Source organism: Calliphora vicina, chromosome 4 (assembly GCF_958450345.1).
Source record: "Calliphora vicina chromosome 4, idCalVici1.1, whole genome shotgun sequence".
NCBI classification, from domain to species: Eukaryota; Metazoa; Arthropoda; class Insecta; order Diptera; family Calliphoridae; genus Calliphora; species Calliphora vicina.
Genome location: NC_088783.1, coordinates 102,967,965 through 102,978,792, shown reverse-complemented (window position 1 = coordinate 102,978,792; position 10,828 = coordinate 102,967,965). Strand labels below are relative to the sequence as shown.

The following is a 10,828-nucleotide window of genomic DNA, read 5'->3' as shown; positions in this document are numbered from 1 at the left end:
CCGTATGTTGAAATCAATTTTCTGAAGACCCCAGATATCTTCGGGATCCAAGAGAAGTTTCCTATTTAAAATCAGCAAAATCGGTCCACAAATGGCTGAGATATGAGAAAAAAACCAGGACAACCTCGATTTTTGACCTATATCTGGATTACTAAGTCATTAATATAGACAATATGGATATCTAATGATAGTTATTTCAAAGACCTTTGCAACGACGTATGTAAGACCATAGTAAGTTGGACCTACAATTGGTCAAAATCGGAAAAAAATATTTTTTAACTCGATTTTTTTTTTCACCAAAAAATAAATTTTGTTTACCTAAAAATATTTAAAAATTTGCATTTTGTAATATAATTTGGTGATAAGGTTTCTTTGGTATTGAAAATGGGATATATAGTTCCATGATTTCACCTAACCCCCATACAAATGTCCCCCGGAATACTGTTTGACCAGTCATAAATATGTTGACTATGCGGCTATCCTGTTAAAAAGTATGGCGATAATCGGGCAATATAAATCCCTATTCCCTATACAAGGTCCTCATCAGAAAATTACTTGAACATTCATTGCCGCATTTTTTTCATTTGCCATTCATGAAAGACAGTTAACTGTTGATCATTTAGCCGTACATCTGGAAAATGATAAAAAAGTGTACTTTACTATGGAGAATGTATTACAAGCAGTTGATCGACCAACATCTACAACATTGATCAGATTTTTAGAAATGTGTCGGAATGATGAACTTGGCCGAACGCAGCTATACTACGAAATTCTTAAAATCAATCGTCAAAGAAATTTCAACGGCGGAAACAATGAAATCCAGGGGCCGAATTACCGCATTCGTGATCGAATGAACTATCGTATCGAAAAATAATTTCGATATCGTAATTATAACAAAATGTATTAAATTTCATGGTCGATATCGAATGCCATAATCTCAAATAAGAATATTACGATCGAATTTACTTGATATCGAATGCGGTAATTCGGCCCCAGTTCCAGGTTTCCCTCATTTATTTTCCACCGACACATTAGGTCACATTTACACAGTCAATCCAAGAAACGATGTGTGTTTCTATTTGTGATTGCTATTAGTTAACATTCGTGGGCCAATATCATTCCATGATTTGCGAAGTGTGTTAACGCTTGCGATTGTTAGAGAATGACACCCATTGACAATACACCCTCGGAAATGCTGAGCTTTTGTCAAATACTCATCAAAGGGGACACACCCCTTTCTACGATCACCTTAATTTTTGGCAAAATTATATAGATAGATATTCGAAAATATTCACCCCTATCGCGAATCATTATTTCACATGAAATATGTTCCCTTTTCCCATTTTTCGTTCATAAACTTTGTTCATGTGAAAAAATTTCCCATGTTGTGAAATTTTTAGATGAAATTTTGTAAACAATAAACAGCTGCTACGAACAAAATCAACTATTATGAATGAAAAGTTTAGGGGAATATCACGATAGCAATTTTCCCTTCGAGGGAAATGGATATTTCATGGGAACATAAATTTCACATGTTCTTCACGATAGGGGTGATTGTTACGAAATTGTACTTGAATTCAAATATAACGATTTTAAAGGCTGATTGCTTTAAAATATCAGCGCCTCTCAAACTGTAACATATCTGTGGGCATTATTAACATTGAATAAAAGCTTTCAGTTGACCATTGATCGTAAGTATGGCAACGCTGTTGGCTGCGACCGTATATTCGAATTCGAATATTCAGTTAAAGAACATTGTAGAAAGTACGCCACAGATGGCGTATTAGAAAGCTCTAGAATATACGAGCTTTGACAGTTAAAGAGCAATCTAGAGTGCAGATGGAAGTGTTATAAATAGTGGCAGAGGTTGCAGTCGTTAGTGAGTTTATCAGAGACTCTATTCGAATAAACATCAACTGAGTGCCTTAAAGTGTGCTGTATTTTTCAAGTGAATTCATGTACATTATAAAGTGTGTCTGTATTTCTGCGAATTTATAAACGTGTATAAAAAACATTGAGTGACTATTTAATTATGTGGTTGTACATTTTAAATAAATAAACAGTTGTTACAATGTTAAAACTACTAAACTACTTGAAATCAAAAGCATCCGGTTTATTTAAAGAAAATAAACCAACGTTTTGAAAAGTTAAAACGTAACAATTGGTATCAGAAGTGGGATTGCAAATTAATAAGCATGAAGTTTGAGGAACTAAAAGTTGAACAACTCAAGAAAGAATTGAGTAAGTTGGAGCTACCAACAGCAGGTAACAAGGCAGAATTGCAGAAAAGACTGATAGACGAATTCAAGCAGTGTGATATTGACATCGCACAGTGGTATGAGAATAAAAAAAGAGGGAAATAAATCTGTAACTTCTAAACCCTTACGCAGATTTGAAATTTCACATGCGCAAAAATGAAGTGTAGTCGAGTTTTGAATTGTTCAATTTTATGTTCAATTTTTAAAATGATCCCATTTCTTCGTTTGTGTTCCGATTTAAAAAAATTACACATACAGAATCTCCTCGTCGAGCACTACATAAAACCTCGTCGTAGCTATCAATTATCTCTTATAGCTTAGGAGATATTCGCATTTGAAAATTTAATTTTCAACATTTTTACCCACCCTACACCAGTTTTTTGGTGACCGCGGTTCCAAATATTATCCGATTTTATCCATTTTTCTTTTATAGGATTAACAGTAGATCTATATATCAAATACAGAAAGAAGTGTTTAAAAATCATGACTGAGTCCAAAGTTACATAATTTTTGATACCAACGGGATCAGGTCCATTCAAAATTTTTTTTTGTAAAATTCAAATTTAGGGCAAAAATTCTCAAATCGCATATTCAATATCAAAATATAGTAACCTATTTTAGATGGCCCAATAAGTTCTTAATTATTTTGTAAAGGGTTCCGATAACCCCGCCCATATTATGGATATTATATCCAAAAAACGAAAATATTCTATTTTTGGGATTTTTCAAGATTTTTTTGGGAACTGCGGGATACTTGATTACAAATTTCAAAATTTGTTTTTATTTTTCCATTTTAAATAGAAAAATCTAAATAACTGTGAAATTTCATTAAAATATATTCATAAATAAAAATTTTATTTCAATTTGAAAAATTTGTATCTATGCAAAATTCAATAAAAGCATTTTTTGTCATATTTTTCAAAAAAGTATTCCATGAATTTTTTAATTGTCAAAAGTTATATACATTTTTGAACAGTAGACAAAATCCTCTATCCATTGATATATAACATGTCTACCTTATGTTTTTTACGTGTCAAATAAATTAGGGAAAACTTAACAACTCGCTGAGAATTTACCTAACATAGAAATTCATAAAAAAGCATGTTGCCTACATAATAACATTTTTATGAATGTAAATAACAGTGCTAGGTAGTTGTTATGAAAAACTTTGATACCATTTTCAAAAATATTGATTTATTTTATAGAAAATTGTAGCATTTGACAACATTTCTTAAAAGATATAAATTAATTGCATAAAGAATTCAAAAATTCTCAATTTCCATTAAATAAAAATTTAATATAAACCGGTTAACCGGTTTTTATGAAGACAAAAACCCAAACCGCTTAACCGGTTTTTTTAAAAGACAATAATCGAAACCGGTTTTTTCAAAAACACACTTTTTCGGTTAAACCGGAAAACGGTTTTTTAAATTTGCTGGTTTTTTGGTCACTCTAATGAGAAGGTCATTCATACTTAGCCGATCTCACCCAATTTCAGCAGCAGGGAGCGGAACAGGTGGGCTAGTTATTATTAGTGGACATGGAACCTCACATACAAGACAAATAGATATTATCAAATAAATGGTGAACTGTATTTGAGAAATCATTAAAGCTTTGAACGATTTATTTCGTTAACATGGTACGAAGTTGGTTGCAAATGTGCCGGATTGTATTAGTTATTTTCTAATATTATGTCTCGAATTGTGAATATTTTTAAGCTTAATACGGATGTATATCTTACCACTGTATGAAGTTTAACTAAAAATGGGCGAGATCGGGTGTAGAACCTCCATTACAAAGAAAATTGTAATTTCGATAGTCTTCATTGTAGTCGATAGTCATTATAGTATTTATTTGTATGATGTTTTTCAGAAATTGGGCGGGATCGGGGAAATTACAATGGACCGAACGTCTTAAGAAAAGCATCAATATTTTTTTACCTAAGCAGGGTGTCAACTGACCCTTTTTGATTACAATGAGACTGTCTGATAGCTGATCGAAAGTAGTCAACGCCTCTGGTGGGTAAAATAAAGTGCGGTACAAAAAAAGTTTGAAGTGACTTCGCCATAGGTTACTAAGATATGTTACATGGGATATCAGTATACTTAAGCAAAAATAAACTGTATGAGAATTATATCAACACAATTTGTATAAAACCAGTTTGTACGAATTACTCACAAAACGTTTAAAGTGACTATACTCCAGATTACGATAATTCAATACTGAATTTTTATTAAAACATACATTTTTAAATTTAAAAATATCATCCATCATATCCAATTGAATAGCTTGGGTTTATTTCTTCTTTAATAATCAAAATCATCCTTAATATTGTGAGCCATGGCTTGTTCCTTGAAGCATTTTCCATACTGCTCGGCTGCCTCACAATGATCATCAGCTACTTCAATGCTACTGCAGTTATCAATTATTTCATGAGCTATTTTCATTCTATCTTCTGAGCCATCTGTGTATTTGTGAGCATGTGTTGCGGCCACATCCTTAAGGAATTTACCATTAGTGTCCATCTTAGTAACAGAGTAAAAAATTATTAAAATTCATGGTTATATTTGGCCAGAGACCGAACTACTTCACCTACCACTTCATATTTCTTCATGAGACAGGATCGCAAACATTTGCCTTCCATGGTAGAGGAAGGTTTCTTACCAACTAGATCCTCAACATCAGCTATAAAATAATTGTTGGAAATGTTTAAAAATTTAAGAAACCGTAAAATCACTTCACACATATATAAAAAGCTAGACAACAGATAACTGCATAATTAATGTTTTGAGTTATTTTTGAAATATTAATATTAATTTGTAAACTGAATTGCACAGAAATTTAAAAATAAAACTAGTTCTTTTGTTATGTTAATACTAACAATCCTTTGCTCCGACTTCCGCTTTGCAATCATCCATTTTAGCCATAAATGCTGTGACAGCTGCATTTTTATCAAAACCATTAACTAAAACAGCGCCAAAAACGGTTAAAATAGCCAAAGTTATAAAAAGTTTTGCCATTTTTATTATTTTTTTTTTTTTTGCAAATTGGTAAACAAACTCAAATAGTTTCAATTTAGAACTGATGAGTTCAAATAAAACTGTTCGTTTATTTATATGATAAACAAATATTTTCAATTTAAAAATTATTGCTGAATTATTTTTTAAGCTAAATCAAACCAATAAAGTTGATATGGTACTTAGTAAGTTATTAATAATATGTTTGTTTAAATTTTTACAATGTGAACATTAAATTATAGGTTACGCCCGAAATATTTTTTAGCCAAAAAATATTATAACATTTTTATGAATGTTCATTCAGAAAAGTATCCAAACCATTGAATAAACACATAGAAGGGAGGGGGAGAGAAATATCAATGGAAAAAAAATTAATCTCTTTTTACACATGATACAATAACAAAATTCATGGCAATACATTCTCATGAATTAGGTTTTTGACAACAGACTTAAGTTGTTAGCTCCAAACTTTTTGTTGAAAAATTCCGTGGTATTATACTTTTTTCAGTTATTTTTGAGATTGAACAAGTTAAGAGAGTTAATTATATTCGGCTGTGCCGAATCTTTTATGTATATACACTAGAGTGCTCCAAGATTGTATGGACGAAAAAAACTTTTTAGATACAGGCCGTCCCCCCCTCTGGAATTGTTCTATGTATTGTAGAAACACGTTGTGTAAAATATTAGGATGATAGGATAACGTTAACTGGTGGCGCAACGACACTGAAGTTTTGAGGTGCATTTACAAGGGGAAAATATGCAATTTTTTCAGTTTTTGTAAAAATGTTGCCATTAAATAATGACTTTTACAATTTAATTTAAAAGAATCGAAATGTGTACGTAATTGTCGTTATAATAAGATATAAAAGACAAAAATTGGTGAAAAAATTTTAAAGTTATTAAAAAATCGCCAGACCATTAACGTGTCTCAGGCCACTAGAACAAGAAATTTATGAACAAAATTAACATATTTTGAGAAATATTAAAATAAAAGCTTATTTTTACTTAAAATATATCCATATTTACTTGTATATGAGTTTTTGTCCTCGTAGGATACCGTTAACCTATTCGCAGGTATGACGAAAAAAAATAAATTTTTTTAACGGCAGTTTCAAAACTCCACTTTCAAATTTTTAAAAATTTTGTTAAACAGATTTCAGAATTTTTTGATCATCACATGGGGATTTATTGACAACATAATAGGGAATAAAAATGTGAAAAAAGTATGTCAATACCTCCTATAGTTTTTCCGTACCTGCGATATAAATTTTGCGATTTTCGAGAAAAACTAATTTTTTGGCCATATTTTGGGGAATGACCAGAATTTCCTTACTGTAAAGATTTTTAAGTAAAAGCTATTCAGAATAATATAGTCCAGGCAATTTTAAATATAGTCTGAACGTTTTACTAAAATCGGAAAACTTTAACCCTTAAATCGTGAAGGTCAAAAGTCAATTTTTTCAATATTTGGAATTTCTCATGGAAAGATAGCGAAATATTATATATTTTTGGGCCGATTTTGATGAAACTTAAGAAAAATATAAAATGAAGTATAGTATTCACAATAACAGTACAAAAATGGAAATTAACCCTTAATAGCACTTGGGGTCCAAATGACCCTCAACTTTTAAAATCACGAAAAACACATTCATTTTGACCACAAGTACTCTTAAGGGTTAATTTCCATTTTTGTACTGTTATTGTGAATACTAGACTTCATTTTATATTTTTCGTAAGTTTCATCAAAATCGGCCAAAGATTTCGCTATCTTTCCATGAGAAATTCCAAATATTAAAAAAATTGACCTTTGACCTTCACGATTTAAGGGTTAAAGTTTTCCGATTTTAGTAAAACTTTCAGCCTATATTTAAAATTACCTGGACTATAATATTCTGAATAAGTTTTGCTTAATATTCATAAGAGTAAGGAAATAGAGCTCATTCGCCTAAAAATTGCCAAAAAATTAGTTGTTCTCGAAAATCGCAAAATTTATATCGCAGGTACGGAAAAACTATAGGAGGTATTGACATACTTTTTTCACATTTTTATTCCCTATTATGTTGTCAATAAATCCCCATGTGATGATCAAAAAATTCTGAAATTTGTTTAACAAAATTTTTAAAAATTTTAAATTTGAGTTTTGAAATGCCGTTAAAAAAATTTAATTTTTTTGGTCATACCTGCGAATAGGTTAACGGTATCCTACGAGGACAAAAACTCATATACAAGTAAATATGGATATATTTTAAGTAAAAATAAGCTTTTATTTTAATATTTCTCAAAATATGTTAATTTTGTTCATAAATTTCTTGTTCTAGTGGCCTGAGACACGTTAATGGCCTGGCGATTTTTTAATAACTTTAACATTTTTTCACCAATTTTTGTCTTTTATATCTTATTATAACGACAATTACGTACACATTTCGATTCTTTTAAATTAAATTGTAAAAGTCATTATTGAATGGCAAAATTTTTACAAAAACTGAAAAAATTGCATATTTTCCCCTTGTAAATGCACCTCAAAACTTCAGCGTCGTTGCGCCACCAGTTAACGTTATCCTATCATCCTAATATTTTACACAATGTGTTTCTACAATACATAGAACAATTCTAGAGGGGGGGACGGTCAAAATTCGCAATTTTATTTTTTTGGAGCACTCTAATATACACATATGTATAATACACATTTTGTAAAAAAAACATTTATTTTTATCAGATTTTATTTATTTCCAATACTTAACTTTGTATAGATATGTTTGTATGGGTACTAGGAAAAATCATGGTTCGATTCAGACCATTTTCAACAGAAATTGTTATTTTATAATAGGAATAACGTGTTCAAAATATCAGTGTATTATCTGCAATGTATTTAAAGAATGTTACAAAACAGTTTTGAAAATATGTACATATCAACTTTTTTGGAGCATGTCTCACATTTTGGTTCATAACTTTGATTATACTTGAACGATTTAGCCCATTTTCAATACAAAACTCTAGAATTTTATACAGAATATCTATTTTTGTGGGTCTGCGATGAATATTTCTATGCAAAGAATAACAAGAAGGGAAGCCTCTCAATTTTTCTACAACAACCTCTCTCTCTTCTCACATACATACTACCCATGAATGAAATAAGCAAGATTGCGACCAGCCAACCGATCGCCATGAAATTAGGACGCGTAACATATTTCCGTATGAAACTAATTTGTGTTGAATTCTGTCGGGATACCAAAACTTTTAGAAGTTAAAGTAATTTTTAGGTGTGGGCCCTATATGGAGCTATGGTGAATAATGAAACGATTCACACTCAATTTTTAGGTGTGACATATTTATGATTGTAGTGTAATTAAATAATATTCATCCTCTGGGTAATGTTATAACAGCATTAATATTATTTTAATTTAACTATTAATTTTGAAACGAATCCAAATAGAATTTCTCAAATATTTAAAATTTGGTAGGTTGTGGTAGTTTTTGGTAGTTTTTAATCAGAAATTTGGTAGGAAAAATATTTTATGAGTGGCAACGCTGATTGCGACATCGACAATTCCGTTATTTTAGTGTACTCTTTTACTCTTTTTTCGTGACGTCAACAGTGACCCTTTTCTTATGTTTTGAATGTAAAATACTTACCTTTTATATGAAATTTCAAAACAAATAGTGAAAAATAAATAAAAAAAATTAATTAAAATGTGGTGTGCAATCAAAAATTGCAATAATAATAATAACTAGGATCGCCCAATTCGACCACTTTTAAACGCTTTTTACCACTTTTATGGAAAGAATTTTTAAAAAAAATAATGTTCTGCAAATCTAGAAAATAACCTTTTAAACCAAATATGTTTCATCAATATTGGTGGACAATAACATACTTAAAAGTGTAGCACAAAAAAAACGTGTGGCCTATTTATATATAAGATAATAATAAAAAATCAAAATCGTGAACTAAAATATAGCAAAACAAGTAAGAAAGTATGGTCGGTCAAGCCCGACCATATAATACCCTACACTAAGTAAAAGAGCAAAAAAAATTTTCTTTTAAAATTTCAATAATTTATATTTTTAGTGATTTTTGGAAGTGGGGTTATATGGGGGTTATGACCAATTATCGACCGATCACCATGAAATTAGGTCATGTGATTTATGTCTATATTAAAGTTAACTATGTTGAATTTTGTGTGTTTACCAACATTTTTAAGCGATTTATGCACGTTAAAGTGATTTTCGGAAGCTATGACTAATTATGGACCGATCGTAACAAAATTTGGTGACATGAATTTTGTGTATATAAAACTTATTTGGAGCGGAATTTGTGGAGATACATATATAAATTAAACATTTATGACCGATAAAGTCCAATTTCGGGAGGACATTCATATGGGGGCTAGGTGAAATAGTGGACCGATTTCAGCCAGTTTCAATAGGCTTGGTCCTTGAGCCGAAAAAATAATATGTACCAAATTTGATCGAAATATCTTCAAAATTGCGACCTGTACTCTGCGCACAAGGTTTACATGGACAGCCAGCCAACCAGACGGACGGACGGACGGACGGACATCGCTTAATCGACTCAGAAAGTGATTCTAAGTCGATCGGTATACTAGTATAGACTAATATTTTTGGGCGTTACAAACATCTGCACAAACGCATAATACCCTCCCCACTATGGTGGTGTAGGGTATAAATATTGAAAATTAATAAAGTAAAATATGTCTAATAACATAAAACCTAAACTACATTTTATTTTATTAAACTAAACTTTTAAACATAATTATTGACTTTTCCATTCTAAATCACATACAATTTTCATATAATACAATCAGTTAGGGTCACTGTTGACGTCACTGAGCTTAAGAGAATTTTTTTAAGAGAGCCATGTCGCCATCTGTGTTTATTTCTTTATGCATACCTGTATGTGGAGAGAGTGAATTCAACACACTCGAGAGAGAGATTTAACTTCAAAACTTTTTCTTGAAAATTGCAATTTCACTAAATTAATTTTTTTCATATAATAATTCAATTTATTTGTAAACTAATTAATAACTCACTTGTTGCCTCGGGTATATGAAAAATTAAAGCTGATGTTATACCCTTCACCTTCGTGAGAAGGGTATATATAAGTTTGTCATTCCGTTTGTATTCTGGATCCTTATAGATAGCGGAGTCGATTAAGCCATGTCCGTCTGTCTGTCCGTCTGTTGAAATCAACTTTCCAAAGCCCCTAATAACTTAAATAGACGATTCATACATCAATATCTCCGGAATTCTTCCGGCTATGTTGCTATTTAAAATCGAGAAAATCGTTTTTTTTCGCTAAATATTAAAAAAAAAATTAAAAAACAAAAAAAAAATTTTTAAATTTCAAAAAAAAAATTTAAAAAACAATTCGAAAATTTTTTTTCCAAAAAATGCAAAAACAACTTTGGAAAAAAAAATACATTTTGTTTACCTAAAAATATTTAAAAATGTTTTTTTGAAGTATAATTTGGTGAAGGGTATATACAATTCGGAACAGCCGAATATACCTCTCTTACTTGTTTTTTTCGCTCCGAT

At 30.5% G+C, this 10,828-nt stretch overlaps 1 protein-coding gene across 1 annotated transcript; it reads right to left on the bottom strand.

The window, feature by feature from the left end:
- Positions 1–4,528: 4,528 nt before the first annotated feature.
- Positions 4,529–5,278, bottom strand: LOC135958919 (general odorant-binding protein 28a-like). Its single transcript, XM_065509865.1, has 3 exons — positions 5,140–5,278; positions 4,855–4,943; positions 4,529–4,783 (listed from the first exon to the last, which is right to left on the bottom strand). The coding sequence occupies exons 1-3, from the start codon at positions 5,276–5,278 to the stop codon at positions 4,565–4,567; spliced, it is 447 nt and encodes a 148-aa protein (XP_065365937.1). The 3' UTR covers positions 4,529–4,564.
- Between the last annotated feature and the right edge of the window lie 5,550 nt (positions 5,279–10,828).

Excerpts from the sequence above, each read along its gene's own strand:
- LOC135958919 (XM_065509865.1), bottom strand. The coding sequence starts at position 5,278 with ATGGCAAAACTTTTTATAACTTTGGCTATTTTAACCGTTTTTGGCGCT. Across the intron at positions 4,944-5,139 it reads GGAAGTCGGAGCAAAGGATT|CTGATGTTGAGGATCTAGTT; the intron begins GTTAGTATTAAC and ends ATTATTTTATAG. Across the intron at positions 4,784-4,854 it reads TCATGAAGAAATATGAAGTG|ATGGACACTAATGGTAAATT; the intron begins GTAGGTGAAGTA and ends TCTGTTACTAAG.